The sequence below is a fragment of the Grus americana genome, chromosome 1 (genome assembly GCF_028858705.1).
Source record: "Grus americana isolate bGruAme1 chromosome 1, bGruAme1.mat, whole genome shotgun sequence".
NCBI lineage: Eukaryota > Metazoa > Chordata > Aves > Gruiformes > Gruidae > Grus > Grus americana.
This window is the reverse complement of record NC_072852.1, coordinates 58,022,856-58,046,542: the sequence shown is the minus strand read 5'-3', so window position 1 is coordinate 58,046,542 and position 23,687 is coordinate 58,022,856. Positions and strand designations below refer to the sequence as shown.

The 23,687-nt window shown below is 57.3% G+C and overlaps 2 protein-coding genes across 2 annotated transcripts; both read right to left on the bottom strand.

Moving 5' to 3' along the window:
- Positions 1-441: 441 nt before the first annotated feature.
- Positions 442-5,418, bottom strand: DNAL4 (dynein axonemal light chain 4). The gene is made up of 4 exons (XM_054813281.1): positions 5,359-5,418; positions 3,762-3,968; positions 2,841-2,924; positions 442-1,651 (listed from the first exon to the last, which is right to left on the bottom strand). The coding sequence occupies exons 2-4, from the start codon at positions 3,831-3,833 to the stop codon at positions 1,487-1,489; spliced, it is 321 nt and encodes a 106-aa protein (XP_054669256.1). The 5' UTR covers positions 3,834-3,968; positions 5,359-5,418; the 3' UTR covers positions 442-1,486.
- A 5,354-nt stretch (positions 5,419-10,772) lies between these two features.
- Positions 10,773-22,085, bottom strand: NPTXR (neuronal pentraxin receptor). The gene is made up of 5 exons (XM_054827082.1): positions 21,232-22,085; positions 13,724-13,946; positions 13,359-13,603; positions 12,846-13,025; positions 10,773-12,460 (listed from the first exon to the last, which is right to left on the bottom strand). Exons 1-5 carry the CDS (start codon positions 21,820-21,822, stop codon positions 12,236-12,238), a joined length of 1,464 nt encoding a protein of 487 aa, XP_054683057.1. The 5' UTR covers positions 21,823-22,085; the 3' UTR covers positions 10,773-12,235.
- Positions 22,086-23,687: the final 1,602 nt, after the last annotated feature.

Here is a 23,687-nt window from a genome sequence, read left to right as displayed (position 1 = left end):
AGCGCAGCCTCTCATAAAACAGGAGGTACCAGTGGAACTGCTGGCGACATTCTGAGAGGAAAGCCTGAAAAATCAAGGAAGCCACAAATACAAGACCCCGAAGGTGAGAGCAGAGGCACAGCGGCTGGGCAGAGGACACAGGTACACTCCCTTGCTGCTACTGCTTCGACAGCTGTGTGGACCGAGGACTTTGGCCAGCAGCACTGTGGGCCTGGCAACCTTCCTCAGCATCGTGGCTTGCGCTGGTGAAAGGAATCGAACAGGGAGGATGAGAGCGCATCTCTGGTACGAGTCGCCCAGGAAACATGCAGGAGGGAGACTTGTCACTGTCCTCCGCCTGAGCTACACCATTGCTTACTTACTTCCATGTTTCGTGAGCTACTTTTCCTTCTCATCCTCCCCTTCAGGATTTTTATTTTAGAACACACAGAGAAAAGGACATTTTAGGAAATTTTTATTGTAAAAACAGAGTTCCCCAGGTTTATATAAATAAGCCATATACGTAACATACAATTACGTTCATTCCATCCTCCAACATTGACAGCTTTAAAAAAAATGAAACAGGCTAAAAGAACGCAAGTCCAAAAAGATGTTAGATTTGTGATGACCAAGTGATATCTCACATGGAGCCTCCTTCCTCTACCAGCCTCCAAACAAGATGCTGAAAGTACACAGCACTTGCAACACCCCCAAGAACTGACAGGGAGGCATTCAAGCCTTATGAAGAGTTCTCACCCACTCCCCAGGCGTCGTCAGCCGCCCGTGTTTTCATGCTATCTCAGTGTGCAGTGGGTGAGAAAGGAGGGGGCAGTTTGCATAGCAACCTCCTACATTCAGGCAGCTCAGCTGTCGTACCCCCCCAAAAGACGCAGGGAAGGGCAAGCCAAATCTGCTTCCCTGTGGCCAACGCCTCCATGGGCAGCCCGAAGGGACACCCTTGGCACTGCCAGTTCTATACGGACATTTTAGAAGGGGGGAAGAAGGTATTTTCGGCATTCAGAGAGAGGAGAGACAGGTGCTGGTCAGAGCCATAGCACATGGTAGTGGGGAAGGCAGAGACAAGAGGATGCGATGTGGAACAAGTGGGAGGAAAAAAAACAAAACCCAAAACCCAACTGTAGGGCTAAATAGCACCTTTTCTCTTTCGCTTCCCCCTCCTAACGCTGCTGTACAGCTCTGCAGCATGTCACGAGAATACCTATTCCCCATCTCCTTCCTGCTTCGGCTCAGACACCAAAGAAAAGAGCCACAGAGAGACAAGAAATCCCACGAGCAAGGACAGGACGGCTTAGCAAGTTTATACGCGCACACACCACCACCCCGCCCCCCCGACTATATGTGTCCCACAGAACTGGTACGTCAGTATGAAGAAAAAAGGCTTGACATTTAACTATTAAAAATAAAGCCCCACCTCCAGATTGTACAAAACCTGTCAAGAGAAGGAAGAAATCTCTTGTGTGCAGCAAGTCTGGGACCCGGCCAGATGTCAGGAGCACTTCCAGACACACACGGCCAGGCTGCCACCAAAGAACATGTACAGCAGATTCTTCACCTCGTGAGTGATCTCAAAGCCAAAGCCTTCCCCAATCACCACGTGCCAGGAGGACCCAAATTTCTTGTCCATCATCTCTTTAATCATCTTGGCAGCGCTCTGGAGAATGTTAAGAAGGAGACCATAGGGTGAGACAGAGCAAGCAGTGAGTTTTCATGCAAACATCCCCCAAGTGTTCTCCTCCCTTTAACAGACTACTCAAGCCATGGGCAACAGGTATAGCAGCTACATTGCAGGAACTGGGAGCTCCCCAGAGCGACGCCCAAGGGTAAAACAGGTTGCTGTGTTTTCAGCGGCCTCCGACACAGCAGCTAGGAGAAATTAAAGAATGGCATCTAGCAATCACTTCTCTCATTCACACAGTCTGAAGCAAGAGTTCTCGTTCAGACGCTGATGGAGTTATGCTGGGTACAGCAAGCGTGAGAGGAGATTCAGGTCACTAAGCTGCAGCTATTTTTACAGGAGTCCATTTTTTTTTCCCTCCAGCTAATTACCAAAACACTGAAACTAGGGTGACTTTTAAAAGGCTCACCTCCCCCAGATCACACCCTGCTTGATCTAAAAAAAGAGACAGGAAGATTTTGCAGTGACATGCAGTGTCTCAGGCAGGATGGGACAGAAGGAATCTCTGGCTTTGTAGCTCTGCCTTGCTCTAACACCAAACTGCCCTGACAACAAGCAGTCTGTGCCCTCCCCACGGAGCAAGGCGTGTTTTCCTTTATCATTGGTTCTCAAAGTTAAGGGCAACCTTTCCAAAGACCATAACTTCTCCATCACCCCCAATTAAATGGTCTCATTTAATTACAGGAGGCTGAAAGCCAAGAGAGAAGACTTAACAGACTGTACCTAAAGGTTCAAAGACTTTCATGTACTCATTCCCAAAACAAGAGTCTCTTCCCCACTCTGGTGGGGACAGCCTTGCTCAACACTGAAGAGCAGACAGGAAGGACACATCTCCACACAGAACCAAGCCCTCAGGACACAGGGCATGTTATCAACAGGGTGGAAGCATGTCACAGGCAAGGCAGGATCAGGAAGGAGGTAAGGTTTGGGAGCCAGCCTCACTACTAATCTCTGCTTCCTGCAGGACAGCAAAGTGCTATTACGGATCTTGCTGACAAAGGGAACTGAATCCGAGATCTAGCCAAGCTCTTTGCCTTCTTCTACCCTTGCTCAGTGCAGACAGAGAGAAATAGGATGTCAGGATCTGACTGCACTCTGCCCTGCACCCACAGGTTCCCTGAGCCACAGTAACTGAAGGCTGCCCATTTTGGGATTCGGCTAGTACCTCGTTGTTGGTGGCGTATTTCTCACATGCCGTGACACACAGCTCCATGGCCTCCACACGCATCTCCTCCGGCATGTCTGTGTGCTGGAAAGAGCAAACAAGCAAGAGAAACTAAGCAGAAAAAGATAAGCTAGACTCAAGACAGTAAGTAGCCCTTACTTTGCCCCGGCTGTAGCAGGGGCCTAGACTGCTGGGCGTGGGCAAAAGGCAGCTAGTCCCTGTGACTGTTAACGCTTGCTTCAAGGTGGGAAGCATCACCAGCAACGCGGGCTTGTCTGTACACCAAGGATTTCCACTGTTTCAGAGAACGGTAAATATGAAAATGGCTTATTGCATTACAACTGACCCCTTCGCTCCTTTGTCCCAGCCAATGCAGAATTCTTCTCTACCTAACATTAAGACTAGCACTAGGTAAGCACAGCTTAAAGGAGGAGATAAATATATTTGTCAGTTTTTCTGTTATAAGATGAAGGGAAAGCATGTTAATACTGCTCCAACCACAGTCCTAGTTATTGCTATAAGCATAACAAAGAAGTCTAAATTACACAGCTTTTTCTTCCTCTTCTGCTATCTGGCTGGCTAGCAAGATCTTTTACTCCAGCTCCTCTAGGAAAAAATGCAAGCTGCATCCAGAACACAGGAGAGGGCTCCAAAGGCAGCATGTTAAATCTATTAGACGGATCACTTTGCCCCAGGCTTCTCCTGGCTGATGGGGGAAACAGCGGTGCTAATAAGTCTCCCTGACAGAAGACAAGGAGAAAGCAACAGTGATGACTGGGATCCTTCCACAAGACCATCAGTACACACATTCTCACAACTACTACTCAGTGGGAGAAATTCTAGTTTGGAAGGTTGGTAAGAATGAAGGTAGAATTTCATATCAGTAACACCAGTAAATGTGTAATCCATCCCTCTTCTTACCCTAATCAGTGGAAAGCTGTGAAGTCTTTTATAATCAGCTTCCTCCTTTTTCCCCTCCCCAGTGTCTGCCATGGTCCTCCCACAGTGACCCCAGGAAGGGGCAGAGGGGCTGTCCGGAGCTCAGCAAGGTGCTGCAGTGCAGACAGTTGAGAGGAACACGGGCAGAGCAGCTTCAGCAGGAATGGAAACTTCTTGGCCCAGAGGATGCTGTTTAAACAAAAACAAACACAGGAAAGAAAAAGAAAGCTTTGAATTAAAATTGAAGGCAAACAAAACTATTACAAGAATATTATCCCATCTCAGTTACTTACTGTTTCTCAGTACTGTCTTCACACATCATGCACTTAGAGAGTGATTTTACAGACCATTAATGCAAACAAATTTTTAAAATGTATCATTTTCCATAAACAAGGCTTGAAGAGCACAGCACTTTCCCAGAAGCACCAATTGAGCTTGAGGTAAGAGCTGAGTCAGGATACAGCTTCCGACAAGGGAGGGGAGAACAATACATCAGCCGTTATGTCCATTGATTAATTCCAAAAGGGTTTTCCCAGGAGGCTATTATCTGTGAGAGTTTCAAACTGCACATGACAAGCAAAGGGTAAGAGTATTTTAGGAACAGGATAAGCATACACATCTGGATGGAAATGTTTAACAGAACATCTTGGTCTGGTTTGTGCACTTGCTCCTCACATCCCAGAGCATTTTTCAGCTGGGGAGGACCATATGGGAAACGCTGGACCATGCCTCTGGGCCTAATTACCAACCAGCTTCTACCTGAGCAACGCAGAGGCACAGCACTGTCTGACTGGCAGATTCAGAACATTTCACTGTGGTCTTCCCTCTGGTTCTCTCATCCAGAGCAAAGCACTTTCTCCTACCCAGAGGAAACAAGAGTGATCCCATATTAAAGGGAAAACAAAACAAACATGGTGTCTGGCAACACCACGCAGACCAAGAGTTTATGCCAAGCATGTAGAGTGCCTGGGTAAAGCACCAACTCTGACAGACTACTGGCTCTCACACAAGGGATCGTGGGACCCGTAGACATCCCCACCACGAGCTCCACAGAACAGAACAGCTGCCTGCTTGGCACCAGCCTCCCGCAGCGGAGCAAATCCCGGGAGCTCCTTCAATACCCAGCTTCTCCCCGAGACGTGGCCGGGACCACAGACCAAGACAGGCCGCCGGGGGCTGCCCCATGGGCCGGCGGCGGTTTCCCCGGGGAGGAGCCGCCGATGGGCGGCTGCGTCGGTTAAAAGACAGGGCAGGGAGGCGGTCTGGGGGCAGCGCGCCAGCCGTGGGTCCGGAAAGGCACGCCACAGCCCCGGCGGCGGTCGAAGGTGAGAGGCAGGAAGCGGAGGACACGACAAGAATTATTCTTCCCCAGCCCTTCCCGCAGCACCACCAAGGGGTACGGAGCGGGAGGCAGGCAGCGGAACACGGTCCGAGCGGGCCACACACTCGAAACGGCCCCCTCGACACTGGCCCACCACCCTCAGCCCCACGGAGAGGAGGAGGAGAAAAGAAGGGTTCGGCAAGCAACCCTGAGCAAAGCAGAGGGAAGGGGACGAGAAGACTCCGGGCGCGGCCTCACCTCCGCCGCCGCGGCCCGCACCACCACCCTAGCGCCGGTTGCTAAGGAAGGGCAGTGCTTGTCGTAGCAACCGGCGCAGGAAGTCCCACCCACCTCGCCGTCCATTGGATGTGAGCCCGCTGCCCGACGCATCTGATTGGCGGTCTGCCTTGCCGGCTACCGCGCGGGCACTTGGGGCAGCGGCGGCAGTAGTAAGGTGGCTGCGGGGGGCCTGTCCTGCGCCGTCCCCAACCTCGGCCCGGCGGCCCCGTGGGGGGTGGCAGAGCCCGAACCGGTGCCCCCGACAGGAGACCGGAGCGCCCGGGGCTGGGGAGGTTAAACACGCCCACCGTGGCTAGTGGAAAGGCCCGCGGCCTCGGTCCTGCGTGGCCGCAGGAGTCACGGCTGTGCCCGGCGAGTGCCGGGCCCGGCCTTGCGCGCTTCCCTTCCGTCGGACGCCTCCGTGGCTGGGGCAGGAGCTGCTGGGAGGGAATACCATCTCCCGGCAGCGAGGAGGAGGCATGTCTCCCCTGGCCTGGTCTTGGAAAAGGGGCTTCCAGGAGGCTCCTTTCCCTCTGAGGGTTTTGGGGTGGGCAGACTGCAGTGACAGGCTCTGAGCCGCACCCACAACCAAGCCGCCTCCATCTAGAGACTTAATATTTTTCTGACTTAAAACCCTCTCGAGGCCTAGTTCTACCTTTTGATTTAAACAGCAAGGATAAATATTGGAGCAGTTTGAGGCAATTCAGGGGGTTTTTTTTAAAGTGTTTCCATTGTATTGGAGGGGCAACCACTCATGTTGGCATATTGATGCAACAGGAAAGAAGGAAATGATGCTGTGACAATGGGTCAGGAGTTTGCAAGCAGCTCCTGTAACACAAACCCCTGTCCCCACTGAGCTTATCGCCCTCCTACCCTGCGTGGCCTTTATATTTGTAATGTCTGTCTGCTTTGAGGTTTTCCTTGACTCTCAGCTCTCTAGGAAACTTGTGTTGTCTCTGCATCCTGCTAGCCAAACACTGCTTCTAAAACAGGGCTTAAATAATTTCCTGGGGGTCTAGGATTGTATTTGCCTGAAATTAATACAGGTGGAGAAGCAGCAAGCTCCAGGATAATACCGAGGGGAAAGACTTCTCCTGTGCAAAGACCCAGTTGCTGGGCGTGATGCCTGGGTTTCCATCAGGGCCCGTCCTTGTCTTACAGGTTGGCTCATGGGCCAGGTCTTCCGTGCAGTCAGTCTGGCGTATATTTGAAACTTCATCATTCCTGGCTGTTTGCTGAAAGAAGAATTGCTTTCTAGCTGTCCGAGAAGGAAAAGAGTGGGGGAGGAACAAGCTGGGCACTCTCTTGCCCCTGCTAGTTAGTGAAGAAGTCCTCTTCCCTTACCATAATCTCCTGTAGCTGTAGGGAGGACATCTTGTTGCCTCTTTTCGCTGGTGTGACAGTGAATCAGACCTCTGGGTTGTCATTTGCGTGATGAAGCAGTGGTGGAGGCAGTGGAGCCATCCCTGGGCTCGGAGAGACAACGCTGCAGTGATCATTTATCTTCCCCTTTGCCTTCGCTACCGCTGGTGACAGGAATAAAGTGCTGCCTCCTGTCCCCCTCGTTCTCCTACCGCTCCTACCTCCTGTGCTGATTCCTTCTCCCTCCTTTCGGTAAGCATCGGCCTCTCGCAACAAGGCAGGCGCAGCACTAAAATTATCAAGAGATAGATAAAAGCTGAGAGGTCTTTTTTTTTTTTTTTTTCCAGAGGAGATAATTAGGAATAGACTCTCTGCGAGGAAGAAGATCTTTCCATCATCGTTACTTTATCTCCAGGCAGCTACTCTAATCTCTCTGGGGACACAGCGCTTTCAAGCATCGTATTCTTGCTGTGGTTTTTTTAATGCTTTAATCCCTATGTAGTTCACCCACTTTTGCTACTAAGCAGCAAGTCAGTGCGAGCTGGTATGTTTGTGTGCGTATGCTTCTGTTCGGGGGGGCGGGGGGAGAGGGGAGCGCGCATGCGTGTGGGATTCTGGGTTCAATTAAATGTGCTTTGGTTTTGATCAATGTGTCCCCTGAGAGCGTTTCCCTCGGGAAATGCTGGGACTGGTTGTAAGGATTATTCATCAGCGGCTGCTAGGTGAAAAGCTAAGGAAAAATGGCCAAACCCCAAACTGCAGAGGGCCCAAAGTTAGGAATGCCGTGTGTTTTGTGATTGCGGTGGGCGATACAGCGGGGCTGCGAGGTAGAGGTGCCTCCTGAGGAAGGAGAGCATCCTGCTGGCCTGTCTCCGTCTGCTATGGCTTAGCAAAATGCGGGCAGCTCGTTTCTGGACCCTCAAGCGCCAAGTTTCTGCGGGCTGCCTCTCCACAGCACTGCAAGCCAGGCAAAGCCTTTTTGGGCCAACGCAGCGATCACGTAGTGGTTCCTGAGCTGCTAGCGCAAAAGGCAGGTACACGTCTGGCTTCACATCACCCGGTCTTTAGTTTCCGTGCTGAGCGACCGGGTGCCCGTCTGTAGATGGAGAGAGCAACCCGCTTTGGGACAGCCGGATCCCCTGGTCTGCTGGGCAAGGCAGCACCAACGCGTGATCCCGTAGCTGCTACCTCTAGTCACGGCTGCTGCTGCAGCACTAGCAGCCATGCAGGGGCCGTTCCTGTGCCAGATGCTCTGGAAGCACGGCACGGCACGTTCCCCGTGCGAGTGCTGCACGAGTCTTAATGAGCCTTCCTGGGGAGGGGAGCGGAGGAGGCTCCCGGCAGGATGGAGAGGCGCAGGAAGGCAATTAAGGCAGCCCCCCCATTGCTAGGGCACTGTGAGTAATGGGGGCTTCGGAAGTGTCACCTCCCGGAGTCGAAGTACGAGCTGGCTTGATCTGGTTTGAGGGGACCGGGAGGTTGACACACCACAGGCCTGAAGCTGAGGCCACAGGTGTCAGGGAGCACAGGAGCTCCCCAAAGCCTGCCCCAAGGCAGGGGTCCCAGGGCTGCCCGTGTCCCCGGGGAGGCAGAGCCTGCATGGCTGGTGGTGCCCCTCCAGAAAGCTGGGAAGGGGCTGGAGGGGTTCAGGATTTGCTGTGTTTTCTTTTCAAACCTGATAATTAATAGCCATCAGGCCTGAAGGTTTCCAGTTGCCATGTTTGACCCGGTCTTTGCTGCAGGACAAAGCCCTTGTGAGGGGGAGTGTTGAGTCTGGCTAAGCCCCTGGCCTGCGCAAAGCCCTGCAGCAGTGCGTCCTGCAGATTAGGAAGGGAAACAGCCGTCCCTTTCCTCCCCTTGAAGTGTGCTAACAGCCCCTTGGTGGGGAGATGGAGGAGAGCGTGCAGGCAGTATCCATCGCATCCAACAGTCTCCCCCACCATGTCCTCTTGTGCTAGCCCCCCCAGAACCGCCGTAGCCTGACGGTGCCTCTGCTCTGCCCACCTCTTGGGTTTCCTCCATTTCTTTGCCCCCCCATCTTAGGTATCCAGACACAACCCAGCATCCCAGCTGAGCGCACCTACCAAGCTACCCCAACAGCAAAACCTTTGCGTCGTTGGTAAAAATGTCCTTCTTTAACCCCTCCCAAGGGTGACTTTGTTGTTCCTTGTCTCTTTTGCACACAAGGCATTGTTTTCCATCCAGCTGCCCTTAGAGAGACACGCGGGTCTTCTCCGGAGTGCTCCTGGTTAATTTAGAAGCAAGCAATATGTGTAAGTCATTGTAATTACTCCTTCCAGCCAGCAATGCCATTGATTTGTTGTCTCCTCCACCTTTTAAGCCCTGTCACAGGTTTGCAGCTCTTGCGAGGCTCAGCTTACCAAAAATAAATGTTCCTGTCTTGCTCTCCTCCTCCCCAGATGGGTGAGAAGCAGCCGCTGCTTCCCGCAGAGAGCCGGGGCAGAATGGAAATCAAATATTTATTCCTACTCTTGATTTTCTGTCTCCCAACCAGTTTCTAATCTCTCTGTAATGCCTTCGGTTCCTGAAGAGCCTTATATGGAGGTGTTTGCTATAAGCTTTTAAAACGTCTGGATAAATTATATCAAGTTTTCCTGCGTACCCCCTCATCTGCCCAACTGGCGGTGAGTCTCTGGGGGGAAAGGAGGTGGCCCTGCAGAAGCCGTGCTGCTGGGCTCCCCCCTTTCTCCCATCCCAGCAGTGACAGATCCACACGTCCCAGGGAAATGGCTGGGGTTGGGATCCCGCTGGCATCGTCTGCCAGGGAGGCAGAGGGCAGCACCGAAGTCCCTGCCTGAGCATCTCCTGGCGTCCCCTTTGTTTCTGCTGTTCTGAGCGGAGTTTACACAGATTTCAGCGTGGGATGGGTTTCCGGGCTCCGGAGGAGATGGGTTTTATGCCAGTAGCCTACATCAGCATCCAGGCTGTTTCCATCCTCGTGCATCCTCCCGCGTGTCTTCTGCCTTGGCCAGCAGCCCCAAAAGCCCCCTTGCAGGCCTCCTGCAGTTTTAATTGGGGGGGCCTTCTGGACCAGTCCCCCCTCTATTTCACCTCCTCCTAAGTTTGTGATCCCAGCAACGGTTTTGGACATTTCCTTCTCTAAAAAGTGCTGTTCTTCCTGATTATGTTGCTGTTATTTGGGCACACAAGCAGAGGTCACCTGCTGAACCCCCTCCTGTTACTGATGTGGGGGTGAGCCTCCAGCTCAGCAAAGCCCTTGAGCCGTATGCTCCAGCTGATGTATGTACTCAAGAGTTATTTTTTTTTTCCTTCAAAAAAACCCTCAACTTTGAGATGGGCTGAAGGTGAGAGCCCCAGACTTTGTTTTATGGCATTAAATACCCTCCAGAAGGAGAAGTGGGAGCTGGGGGGATGGTTCTGGCTCAGCGAGGAGACCCCACTGGCATGCCAGCGATGGCAGGACCCTGGGGAAAACTGAGTCCTCAGGCTTTATGCTCTGTTTTCCCCAAATATTGGCAAGGTTGTGTCTTTCCTAGGAGGGACAGGAGCCACTGAGGGGCAAAAGCATTGTGCAGACCTGGCCATGGGTTGCTCTAGAATAGGCGGCTCTAAGAGCTGTGCTGAGGGTGGACCAGCTTGTGCCTAGCTAGGTCAGGAACTCATTACTAGTACTTAATTAGATTTATACCCAACGTGAGCTCCTCACCATCACGATCTGACCCGGAGGCCGTGATTTCCCACTGGTTTCTGCTTCCCTGTTGTCAGGATGGGGGTTCCTCTTCTATGGAGTGGTGCTTCCCTCAGCCCCCCAGCAGCAGCCTGTACCCCATGCTGCTCCATGATGGGGTGCCCAGACTGTGACACCACCCTTCCCTGGGGCAACGATACCCAGACCCTTGGGATGATGTTTCTGTAATGCCAGCTACACAACTGCGAGCCCAGCTGTCTCCCTCCGGGGATGCCACCCTGAGCATCCCGGGGAAGGACACGGCAGTTCGGGCACGCTGGTCCCCTCTGTCCCCACAGCGACCGTGCACCTTGCGGGAGGCTTGAACAGAAAACATCACGTTTATTCACAATCAATCAGCTTTACAAAAGAAACGTCCCAACATGGGCGCGCATCAGGGGCCCCTTTCACGAACGTGCATTAGAGAAAGCGCGTGAGCGAGCGAGGGAGAGGGGGCAGCTCAGAGGGGTGCACGACGGTCACAGTGTTTCCCACTTGGCACAAGGGCTGTGCCCCATCCCCGCCACGTCCCCCATGGCCGGCTGAGCTGCCCCAGCGTTGGCAGGGACCCTGCGGGGGACACACAGGGCAGTGGGGCTGTCCCCTCTGCCTGCTTTGCCTCCCCCGGGCTGGGGGGCAGCCATCGATGAAAGTGCAAAGTGAGACTTGGGGTATGGAGGAGCACTGGAAGCTGGACACTGCAATGAGCAACCATGAGACCCCCAAAATAACCCTCCCACCGCCCCCCCCCCGACACACACACGCACGCACACGCACACACTCGTGTATTGAGACATCGGTGACCACGCGGGGTGGAAACAGCGTATTCTCAGGCACTCCACGGGGAAAATACCAGCCCACCCCATTGCCCCCACACCAGTTCCATGGCCATTGGTGGCCCCATCCCTGGCCAGGAGCAGCTCAAAGCAGGGGACCAGGTGGAGGTGAGGGCAGCAACTCAATCCAGCGCCCAAAAGGCCAGAGGACAGACCGCAGGGCTCCTCCAGCCAGCACCATCCTCCATCTCCGTTATCTTCTTGCGTGCTGCATTCCCTCCCTCGCGGCCAGGGCTGGGGGAGATGCTTTGCTCCTTTCCTTCCGTTCCCTCAGTGGCTGGCCGACTGTGGCTGGGGGGGGTCCCACTCTGCTTCCCTCTGACTCCCCTCGGGCAGCTCTGCCCGAACAGGCAGCAGAGGCAGGGGAAGGGGTGCAGGAGAGGAGCACTGCCCCACGGACCCTCCACCATCCTTCCTCAGCCTCCCTCGGGCAGCAGGATAAGAGGGGATGGGGCCAGTGGGGGAGATGCTCACAACCATTTGGAGTACGGGCTCACAAAACCAGGTAGTGGGGCACTAGAAATAAATAAGGAAAGGGGATGTGCTCGGGGGATGCCTGCACGCTGGCATCCCACCAAGCCTGGACCATGCTTGGGGCGGATGGAGGTCTCCTTCCCACTCCCCATTGGGGCCAACAGGGCAGGGACCCTCACTGTACCGGAGATGCCTGCAGGTACAGCAAGGTCCTCCAGAAACACAAGCAGGGCAAGGCAACACCCAGGAGCAGACATGCCGGAAGCGGGGACAAAGCCACGCCACCGGCATGAGGGCAAGAGGGAGGCTGCCGGGGCCCCCCCCCACTCCCAGGACACTGGTGTGGGGGGGCTTGAGCATTGCCCCAGTGCGGCGGCAAGGCTCGGCGGTCTGGGAAGGGAGAAAGGGGCTCCCCGCTGTCTCCTCTGGGGCTGCCGTCGGGCTCCTTGGTGCTGGGGAGGGGGTGAGGGGCCACTCACGCCTTCCTCCCTTCCTCACAGGCAGCAAAGCCCCCCTTGCTGGCACCCCCGAAGACCTCCACTGCCTGGTCATCCCACTGGATCACGTTGCCTTGGAGGTGGGAGGTGCAGTTGGCCAAGCCCAGGATCTCCGCCGGCGCCAGCATGTGGTCCCACACGCCGAACTGTGCCAGCTCTCCCACGAAGGCCTGCGTGGCGTCAAAGCGGCCGCCCAGTGTGTCCTGGAAAAGAGCGGGAGAGGTGATGGGACAGGGGTGGGGACAGGGATGGGGATGCACATCCACCAGGCAGAGAGGGTGGAGAAGAGGGGGAGAAGCAGAGGGAGATGCCCGAAGGCAAGGAGGGGAAGGGATGGACATGTGGGGGGGATGCAGACAGACAAGGCAGGGAGCAAATGGGGGACAGTGGGATGGGGAGAGGGAAGAGAAGATGATGAGCACACATGGCCTGCCCGGAGGTTGGATGAGCAGGCAGGAGATCCCGCACTGCCAATGCACCCTGCCTGCACTGCCCCCCACCCTCGCCCCATTTGGGAGTTCCCCCCCCGGCCAGCTTTGTGGCGGAGCAATGTGAACTGGCAGCCCTCGGCGGCGGGCCAACATGTACCTGCTCCTGACCCAGGATGATGACGCCCTGGGGCTTGATGGCATGCCAGGAGGCCAGGTTCTCACCGGCACCCCGCTGCTCGCCGTCCTGGTACGCCGACCACTTTCCGTCCCGGGTGGTCCACGCCACGCAGACGTGGTGCCAGGCCTTGTCCTTCAGGCTCAGTGGCAGCTGGGCAACCTTCACATGAAAAGCAAGAGCCTGGTGCTTGGTGGGACTGCTGGAGGACCCCAATATCCCCCCAGCCCCTCACAGAGCAAGTGGTGCACCCCAGTGGTGGTGACACCCAAAATTCTACAGACATCTGGATGTGCTGCTTCTCCTTCTCAAGACTCACCTTGGTGAGCCATCCTCCCCATCCTCTTCATCCTCCTGCCTCCCCCCTCCACCCCGGGTCCCTTCCTCCCAGCTTCTCCATGCCGGTACCCCCAGAGGCATCATTTTCCAGGGGAGTCAAAGGGGAGGGCATAAGGGCAGGAGCTTCCCTCCCGTCCCACCTCCAGTTGGGCTGACCTTATCATTGATGAGCAGCTCCAGGGGGTTGGTGCCCCACTCCAGCAACACAATCTCATTGGCTTGGCTTGGAACGGAGTAGGAGAAAGGGGTGCCGAGCCCTGCCAGGGCCTTGGACTTCAGCCACATGCAGATGGTGAAGGCATAGAGCTCCGGCAGGCTTTTCTTCATGCGGGCATACATGTAGTTGTTCTGCACTGGGATGGTCACCTTGAAGGCGTCAGGAGGGCTGTAGCCTGGAGGTCCTGCATGCCGAGGATGGGGAGGAGAGAGGAGGGTCAGCACCCATCGCTGGGATGAGGGTGGCTTGTCCTAGGAACCTCCTGCGCCACCTTCATCCCCGTTGGGCAGGACTCAGGACTCACCATGCTCCAGCTCCGTCACCCGGTTCTGGAGGGAGTTCAGCTCCTTCTCGATGTCGTGCTGCTGCTGGCTGCGGTCGGTGCTGGCGGCCTGGCGTTCCTTCTGCAGGGTCAGGATCTTGGAGAGGAGCTGCTCCTCCAGCTGCTCCATCTTGGTGTGGAGGGCATCACGGGCAAGCGCCGGGGCGGTGGGCCCCGAGCCGTTGGTGCGGGCTGGCAGCTCCTGCTGCACTCGGCAGCAGCCGCAATGGGGAGGAAAGCAGGGAGAAAAGAGAAAATTCAGCGCGGTGTCACCATAAAAGGTTAAATAAAGACGTGCCCAGCCCACACCACCGTGGGGAGTGCTGAGATCACAACCCCACATCCGCAGCCGGATCTTCTCCAAGAGCCTCCAGCTGACTTCGTACCTCCCCTCTCAGAGCCCCCATTGAGTTCCTTACTGCAAAACGAAGCTTGGCTGCTCTTAATGACTTTCTGCTGCTTCAGAGACAGAACAAGGAGGGGATGCACGGGTGCTTGGGTCATCCCTTGGCTCTGCTCCTGCAGGCAGCCTCTCACAAGGCAGGAACAACGCGGGAAGGAGCTCGGATTTCCCATCCCTGCCGCTCCTGAGGCTGCTTCACCACGGCCGGTGCGTTAACATCACATAATGGGGCTGTAATCCTCTTAGCCCGGCTCAGTCGGCACGCGGGGGTGCGTGCACGTGTGCCAGGTCGGGCAGGTAGCTCTCCGTAAGTGTCAGCCAGCCTCTCCCAGGCCATCAGGATGCCATGCAGAAGTGGGGCCAGTGGCCAGGCTGTCGCACCTCTGGTCATCGAGACATGACCCGTCACTTGGGGACATCGAACGTGTCTTGTCCCATCTGGGTTAAAACCCAGACCAAAAATCTTCCCTTGGCTGATCCAAAACCCGACGCCTGGCGAGGAAGCTCCCAGCCGCTACTGCACCCTGCAAAGACCCCAGATCCCACCTCAGTGGGAGACCCCATCCTAGCTGGAAGAAAACCAGGCTGGAAGGGAGAAGGTGGTCCTTTGCCACACTCCTGGGCTTTCTCCATAAATAGCAGCCCTCTCCCTTCCCCATGTCCTTGGGGCATTAGGCTCTCTGCCATGGGTTTGGAAAGATGGTGGCCAACTTCCCCGTGCTGCCAGACCTTCCCCAAAGTTCTGGCAGAGGCCAAGCCAGGGGTCACCATGGCCACTCTGGCACTGAGAGGGATCTGCATGGCTGCTTCAGCCCTGGACATTTGCACAGCTTGTGCTGGTGGGACACGGGCTGATGCCAAACCTGCTGATCTGGTCAGTTCCCCCCAGCCTCAGAGCTGGCCTGGAGGAGGTCACCACGCTCATCTCTGGTTATGGCTTCCAGCTTTTTCTTCTTCCCTATGCCCCGCTTTTCCAGGATGGACAGGACTTGATGATCACACACACAAAGATGCAAGGGTCCAAAGATGCCCTCCATGTCACCCCCAATCTTTGCTATATCCATCATGAACAAGGAGGGAGGGAAAGGCAGGGGGAATTTGTACGATTTCCAAATTGCACGTCCCCTGATTTGGAAGAGGGGAAAGAAAAAAAAAAAAAAGCAGCAAAGTCCTCCAGGAGAGGAGCAGCACCATGTGCCTGGGGTAGGGTGTTTGGACACGCCGATCCCAAGCCAGAGCCCCCCCAGTTCTGGAGCAGCTGCCCAGGGATGCTGGGGAGGGCAGGAGGAGGTCAAGGTCCTGATGGTCAAGGTGCCACCTGATCCATGTCGAAACCCCAAACCCATCCCCCCAGCTCCTTCACCGAAGTAGGATTTTTGCTCTAAAGAGAAAAATAAAAAGCAGGACATCATCAATCCGTGCTTGAAAGCCTTCGGAGGTGTGGGATGCAGATCCCGCCAGCACAAGCCATGCTCTGCTCGGGTGATTGCTCTGCTCCCACATCCCCGCAGCAGACAGCTCCCCTTTCCAGAGGAAAGCCGGGTTTGTCCGGGCAGGATGCAGCCTTGGCAGATGGGAACAGCAGGGAGAAGGTAACAGGGAGAGGGAAAGCGAGAAGATGGTGTTGGTGTGAGCAAATGGCCCCGCATCGGGCAGGAACACACTCAGGCTGCAAATAAAAGGGAGGCTGCGATGCTCCAGGGTCCGGAAGAGCCTCCAGTGGGGTCTGCCGGGACAAACCCACAGGTTTTGTCAGGAAAACCAATGCGAAGAACCAAAACCCAGCAAGAAAAGAGAGGTTGTGCAGGGGACATCTGCCAGCCCTGACCAAACGCCAGGTCTCACTGCTGGCTTGCTCCGGTGGCACTCTCTTGTAGAGAGCAAAACCTCTCTGAGCAGGGAAAAGCGCCCAGCAAAGGGCACCCTACCTTTGGTCTCAATAAACAGGGAAGGATTAGCTGATGGGGAGGGGGCTTTAGCCCCTTTTTTAGGGGCGGGGTGTCTTGGGGACCCACTGGTGCAGCTGGCTGAAAGGCAGGGAAGGATGGCGGGAGGGAAGGAAAGGCGAGTGGAAAGGTTAATTCTCATCCTCCCGGCAGGGATAATTCCCACCCGGGGCTGCCCGTGCTCATATCCAAGCGGAGTTGGCTGTGTTGGCGGGGGGCAGCGCAGGTGGGGTGGGGGTTTATTTTGCCTCTTTGTCCGTGCCCGCATCCCATGGGCTCCGAGAGCTTTTCTCATCCCTTCAGGCTGCCTGGCTGCAGGGGAGGCTGGCGTGCTCCTGTCTGCTGCACGCTTTGATTGCTCGAGCTGCGGGTTTGGAGCCTACGTCCCTGCTTTCATGCACGGCTCCATCTGTTAATGACGAAAAAAGAAAAGGCTGGGAGCTTTTGTCACTCTCGCTAGCCCCCAATAGCCTGCCCTACATTATTCAGTAGTGACTGAGCGCTTTTTTTTCCTCCCTCTTTCTCCTGCTTTTCTCCCTGCTGCTATTTTCTTCCCTCTGTAACTTTTCTCCCTATGGCTTTTTCATTTCTCCAGTTTCGGAGTGTCTCCTGATGCACACACACGCTGTCTCTCCCCTTTTGCTCAATTTCTTCCCCTTTCTTGAGTTTTTTCCCCCTCCATCCCTCTCTCCAGCTCACCCTGGACCCTCCAGTCCAGCAACTGGGGCACCGATAGCCAGACCCACATGGCCAGCCAAACCATTGCCAACCCCATGTTCCTCATGGCAAAGGATGCAGCCAGTACCCTCATCTGGCAGAGTTTGGGGGCCACTCCATCATCCCAGGAGCATCACAGCAGACACCATCTCCATCCCTGCATCCAGACCACGACCGGACAGGAGACCAGATCTCCTCATCCCACCCCCCCACAGCTGGGATGTGCCAGGTGATTCCCCCAGTGCCGGGCTGGGCTGCATCCCCTAACCATCCTCCACATCTCCAAGCTGCCACTCGAGCATCTTTCTCTCAAATTAAATTATTTGCAAAATTATTGATGCTAGATGTGCAGCTGTTATCTACCGGTGACCTTTGGGGAGGGGAGGGGGGGGAGCGCCTTCTCCCCGGCTGTTCGCAGGCGCCCGGCTTCCCATCTGCCGCCGCGCAGGCAGCAGGGGAGTGGGCAGCGGGTGCGGGGGAGGCTCGCTCGACGCTTTTTGGCCACCGGAGCCAGCAAAAAAAAGATTGAATGATGCCAGGTAATATTAATCACGTTAAATGTCAACGGTTGGTGGGGGGGGGCAGAGAAGGGGAGGCGGGGGTGGGGGGCCATGGGACCCGGGCAGCGACATCGGCGTGCGCTCACTCAGGCTGTAGCCCTCGGTCAGCAAATGCACTTTGATTTATGTAAGGCGATCAGAGCCTCATTTACTAATGCACCGGCAAATCTGGGCCCTGCCACTCCCCCTCGGCCGCCAGCACATGAGTGCCCACCTTAGCTGCCACGGGATGATGCCCCGGCACATCCCAGGGATCATGATGCCGAGCTGGGCGCACACACATAGCAGCCCCATCCCCTTCCCCAGACCCATGAATCCTCGCAGCCTGCCCGCAGCTCCTCCACGGGACGGTCAGCACCACGGGATGGCACACGCGCTGTGCCGGGGTCTTGCGGACCCCGCCACCCTTTTGGACCCACACAGGAGTTTGGGGGTCATTAAACTCCAGGAGGGACTGCCTGGGTAGGGAACAAGCAGGGGTGCATCGGCCTTTCCCCTCCTCCTCCTCGCAAGAGAAGAGCTCGTTGCTGATCCCGTCCCCCTCAAGCGTTGCTCGGGGCTTGGGGCGGTCACCATTTGGGGCTCTCCATCCCTGCTCTGCTGGAGATGGAAGCCGGAGGGAGGCAGCCAGCTCGCTCCTGTTCCCATGCCCATACCCACGGGTTTCCTGCCAGCAGCCAGGTTGCCAGCCACAACGGCACAGCCGGCACGCCGGCTGAGGAGCAAACAGGCTGTTACGGTTCCACTGGGGCCAGGCCCCCCATAGAGCCCATTGGGCTGACCTCCCTCCTGCTCCGCTCCCCTCCAAGGGATGATGGCAAGGAGGGGGGCATCTGCACATCGGCACAGCCCAGGCGGCCAAAGTGATTCCCTCACCACTCTGAAACCGCTCCGTTTCCATTTGCAGCAGTAATTAAAAGCGTAGAAATGTAGCATCTGGGCCCCCTGGCCCTGTGTGCCAAGATGTGCCCAAGAATATGAACATGAGAATGTGTGGAGAGCAGGGGGGACCCTTCAAAACCGGGAGGAAAAAGCCCAGCCAGGCTCCTGTGCACAAGGAAAGGACAAGTGATGCCTTGGGGAGCGGGGGGGAGTAGGATGAGGTGGGGGAAGATGTCCCCGTGTGAACACTGCACCAGCGCTTGCCTGTCCCCGCTGTAATGGCAGGGGGCAAAGAGCAAGCCCGTGGGGGCCCTCCCTGCATCCCTCCCCAGGAAACCCTGCTGCCACACCACCAAAATTAAGAATCAAATGACTTAATAGGTTTTTTTGGCCCATCAGTAAATCTTGTTATGCCTCACAACCGGGGCCGAGAGCGCCCGGATTAGATCAGCGATCTTCCGCCAGCCCCCTCCCTGCAATCCTGGCTCCGGAGCCTCCAGCAGTAATCCCTGCTGGCAAACCCACCGGGAGATGCCCTGGGACGCAGCCTTCCTGGGGGGGTGGGCACGGCATTTTGTGTCATCCCTCTCCCAAGACGGAGCTACCCCAGGCTTCGCCAGCGTTTCCTCTCCTTCCCTCCCTCCCACAGGGTTTCGCAGAGCTTCCGGCACACTGGCAGCCACCCTGGGACTGTCCCCTTCCAGGTCACCTCTTGGGGTGATCACTGCCTCCTTTTAGGAGAGCTGCTGGGGCTGGGGGTGCCCCCCATGCCATGGGGTACCCCAGGAAGGTTCCCAGGGCCAATGGATGGAGCCATGCAAGATGGAGAGGCACAGGCACCCCGCTGTCAAGTTTTTGGGTGTCTGCTCATACACGGGGGAGACAAAGGCAAGCTGGGGAGGGGGGCTATAGGGGGGGCACACCATCACTGCATGGCTGAGGTGTGACCCCAGGGCTCAGCTGGCCAGGCTGGGGCCGTCACAGCAGTCCAGGGCCAGGACAGCCCAAGTCCAGCCCACCTGCGACACACTGCCCTATTTCCTGAGCTGGCAGGGCCCTCCGAGCCACGGGCTGTGTCTCCCCTGCAGAGCACCCCTGGGTCCCCAGCAACATGAAAGGGAACATTTTTGGTGATGTGCCGCTTGTGTTCCTCATCGGCGTGTGTGCATGTGAGCCCCGACCCAGCATCGCTTCAGGCTCCCCTGGCGCACATGAGAGCCTGCTCCAGCCCTCGTGAGCTTCACCCTCCTCCACCCCAAACCTCCTGCGATCACCAGAAACCCCAGAAGAGGGGCCAGGGCAGCTCACGGGTGACACAGCCCCTCAGGGAAGGGGGAGAGTGTGACCAGAGAGCAGCTAAAGGCCCAATGATCCCAGGTTCAAACTGATGTGCCAGGCACTGTCCCACCATGCATCACCTCATGCACACCCAGGTGGGGGGGGGCGTGCAAGGGCTTATTTTTCCCCCCTTTTACTTCTGGGTGAGCACATCCGCTGCCTGCACATGCATTTCTTAGCCCACTTGTGTTATCCTGCTCGTGGGAATCTCTTTATTTGGGGCTGCAGGAGGGTTTCAGGGTGGCTCTGTCCCTCCCTTCGGCTCTGTCAGGCTCTGGGCATCATGCTCAGCCGGCTGCACGTCCCCCTCTCCCCACACATGCGTGGCATGTCTCTGTTTTCGTGTGTGTGCATGCATTACCCTGACAGCTCACAGGTGCTTCCTCCAGTGCACAGCTCTATCCCTACACATGTGCATGTGTTTACTTGCCTTTCCCGGTCTTTCTATCCCTGTTCATATCTCCATCCATTACAATAACCCTCTCTCCCGGTCTCATTTCTCAGCCTGTGACCTTAGTGGCTCTGAATTTTCTGCCCGTGGCCTGCCATTACTGTGCCCACATGGCTGCCCTTTGCAGAAGGGCAAAGCTAGGGAGAAGGACCTCATGGGGTGCTACCTGACCCCCCTCCCAGCTCTGCGCTCTGGGGAGGAGCAGAGAGGGCAATAGGGAACCAAACGGGAAGATGAGGAGGTTGAGGACTCACAGGAGGCTCCTTGCAGGTGGCTGTGGTCCCCGACAGACCTCAGGGGACAACACAACCCCCAGAAAAGATGGGACATCTGAAGCAAACCCCCCAGGGAAACCAGACAACTCCTCTCCAGCAGCTCCCATGTGCCCAAACCATTGCCCTGGCTGTATCCTGCAAATTCTGCTAAGGTTTGTGCAACTGCTGAGCCCACATCAGCCCAAATAAATCAACACACAGATGTGCCCTGTGATGGGACCCATCCCAGGCATCACCACAGAGCTTTAGGTGCTGCTGGCTTGCGGCTGGGCCAGGGCTGAGCCTGCCGGGCACACACTGCATGGATGCTAAAGAGCGGGACCGAGGGTCAGCATCCTCGGTGCCAACAGCTTGATGCCACAGTGATGGCCACAGCATGCAACTCCAGTTGCCCCCTTCTCTACAGTTCCTACAAACCACACAGGAAGGGGTGCTGCACTTGCGGCAGATGGCACCACACTTCACTTTTGAGACATCCCGTCCATAACGGTGATGGTATCGGGTGGGATTTACCTTTCTGCTAAAGGGCAGGATCTGGCCCTGAGCGGGCGACCTGCTGCCCTCGCTCCAGCGGAGGCCTTGGTGGGTGCTACAGAGCAAGCGAGGTGCCCTACCGGGGTGCAGGTGCGGGGGGGAAGCAGGGCAGCCCTGGTCCCTTGGGACCACCCTGCATAGAGGGAAGAGAAAGGGGCTGAGGGTGAGCCGCTTCCCCCCAGGCAGAGATCTCAGGGAAGAGTTGGGCAAGGACAGCCCGCCTGAAGCCTCGCAAGGGGGACGAGCTCATTTGGGGTGCAGGTGGTAGCAAGCCTGAGGAATGGTGTGTGCAGAGCATCCCTCCCCGGGAGCATCCCCCCCCAGACCCCTGGGAGCATCTTTCCCCGGGAGCATCCCCCCGACCCCCGGGAGCATCCCTCGCACCTCTATCCGGTCGATGCGGTCCTGGAGGGCGCGGACGGCCTCCTCCAGCTCCCGCACGGCGGGCGGCTCTGCGGGGGGGTGGCCCATAGTGCCGGGGCGCGGGGCGGCGCGGAGCCCGGCGGCGGCGGCGGCGGGGGGGGCGGCGGCGGGAGGGGTTCGCAGGCCGCCCTCGCAGCGGCTGAGCTTGCCGGTGAGCTCCCGGATGGTCTCCTGGTCCATGCGGATCCGCTCCTTCTGCTCCAGCGCCGTGCGGCGCAGCTGGGCCGCCGCGCTCCGCAGCGCCAGCAGCTCTTCGGGGCCGGGGCCGGCGGCGGGGCCGGTACCGGGGCCGGTGGCCGGGCACTCGGCGCTCAGCGGCGTGCAGACGAAGCGGCTGAAGAGCGGAGGCGGCGGTCCCCCCGGCAGGCGCGGCCCGGCGCTGGCCAGAGCCTCGGCGGGGCCGTGCAGCGCTCCCAGCCCCTTGTCGGCGGCGGGCAGGAGGGCGGCGGCGGCCGAGTCATTGTCGGCGGCGGGGGGAGCGGCGGGACCGGCGGTGCCGGCCGGGTGGACACTGGCGATGATGCAGATGATGGCCCCCAGGAAAGCCAGCATGCCCGCCGCCAGCAACACCGCCAGAAACTTCAGGGTGGCAGCGGCGTGGGGGGCCCGAGCCCGCGGACGGCGAGAAAACAAAGCGGGAAGGGATGGATGAACGGAGGGAGGGAGGGAGGGACGGACGGCCCGAAGGGAGCCGGAGGGGAAGGACGGTACCGGCAACAGCACCGGCGCCGGGGCCCCAGCGCGCCGCGCCGCGCTTATATCTGCCGGGCGGCGCCGCACGCACCGTACCGCCCCCGCCGCCGCCCCCGCCACCGCCCCGGCTCGACCGTGCGGCCCCGCTCGGCCCTGCCCCTCTCAGGGACCCCCTCCCCCGACCATCCTTTCCCGGGCTGCAAGTGCGAGGGGCCCGGGCGGTGAGAGGGCAAGAGGCGGCGGAGACGGGGAGGAGCGGGCGGGGGGGGGGGGGTGGCGGCACCCCGGGGGCACCCGGGGACGGCGGCAGCCGGGACTCGGGCTCGCTGAAAGCGGCCTGGCGGGAGCCACCACCAAGAGGATGCTCCCCCGGGACAGCCCATGGGAGGATTTTTCCCCTGCGACATGCTCAGGCTGGAAGTAAAGTGGCCCTCGTTACCCTGAGGTCAACACCTCGCAATCAGGTGTCCCCCCCGGGAGGGTCGTTCGGGCCGCTGGCGGGCCTTTCTCTCCGTGCCTTTCTCCTAAAAATTAAACCAGCAACCTTCCAGCTCTTGGAAATGCCTCCCCGGGGAGGGTGGCGGGGCAGCTGCCCTGCTGTCCCACCCCAGACACGACTGTTGCAGACGGCAGCCATGGGATGCCTCACCCTCTGTCCTGCATGCCCACATCGTCCGTTTGGGAAATAAATACCTGTGTTTAATCTTCCCCTACCATCGCTTTATCCTAAACCACTCGTAAAGAAGATACTTCAGACACCTGCTTTCCCCTTGTTCCAACAGTGCACTCGCCCATCCGATACAAGCTATTTTGTGCCCTCTCCCCTCCCCAGGCACGCTGGAGCTTTGGCTACGCAGCCCAGCCGAGCCAAGAGGAGCAGTGGAGGGAAAGCAAACAAAATCGATTTTAAGCTCTGCTCAGTAATGGCAGGAAATCCTTCCTAGCCAGCAGGGAAGCAGCAGCATGTGTGTTTAACACAGCTCCAGCGCTGGATATGAAACACCAGTAAAGATGACATCTTCTCCCCCCAGGCATGGTTGAGTGGATAGCAAGGGAGCCAGAGCTACAGACTCCTTGAATTTGGCTTCTTGGGAGGAGAAGGCAGGGAGCGGGATGCCACCAGTGGGGCATGGCCACCCTCTCTCCCTGCAGAGCGCATTGCACCCCAGCCACCCCAGAATCCTCACCCAGGAGCCAGCAAAATGCCATGAGGAGGAAAAGCAGATGTGGGCATGGAGGGGGGCGAGAAGGTGGGTGTGGAGAAAGCCCAGCGACAGGCACCTGGCCCCGGCAGTCTGCAAGCACTCTGGACAGACAAGAGCTCAGAGCACTGGGACAAGCAGGTGCTGGTGCAGGATGCAAAGAAAACGGAAACCTGCACCCTGCGGCATGAAGCAAGGCCACCGGCCTTCAACCTGCCCTTTCCTAGTGGTGGCAGGGAATTGCATCCCCCTGCGTCACCCCCTGCCTGCAGCATGGCCACCCTTGTCAGCAGCGGGTTCAAAATGAATCCACGTGAGTGCTGGAGCAGCCCACCCTACCCCACGGTGTGCAGATTAGGATGGGAAGGGCGTCCTTTACCTGCATGCCCTGTGAAAAAATTGCTGTATGCTTCTACGATGCTTTTCAGGTCCCAGGCTGGGGGCAGCGATGCTGTGCTGGGGACTTTGCACTGGCCCAGCCAAGGATCCTTCTTGTGTCATCCAAATTTTATTGCCAAAGGC

Bases quoted from the DNA above. Each gene is read 5' to 3' on its own strand.
- DNAL4 (XM_054813281.1), bottom strand. From the start codon at position 3,833: ATGGCAGACACTGGGGAGGGGAAAAAGGAGGAAGCTGATTATAAAAGA. The intron at 2,925-3,761 runs GTAAGAAGAGGG...TGCTCTTTCCAG, and splicing joins ACAGCTTTCCACTGATTAGG to CACACAGACATGCCGGAGGA. The intron at 1,652-2,840 runs GTACTAGCCGAA...AACATTCTCCAG, and splicing joins AATACGCCACCAACAACGAG to AGCGCTGCCAAGATGATTAA.
- NPTXR (XM_054827082.1), bottom strand. From the start codon at position 21,822: ATGCTGGCTTTCCTGGGGGCCATCATCTGCATCATCGCCAGTGTCCAC. The intron at 13,026-13,358 runs GTCAGCCCAACT...TTTCATGTGAAG, and splicing joins AGCTGCTCATCAATGATAAG to GTTGCCCAGCTGCCACTGAG. The intron at 12,461-12,845 runs GTACATGTTGGC...GCTCTTTTCCAG, and splicing joins TCATCCTGGGTCAGGAGCAG to GACACACTGGGCGGCCGCTT.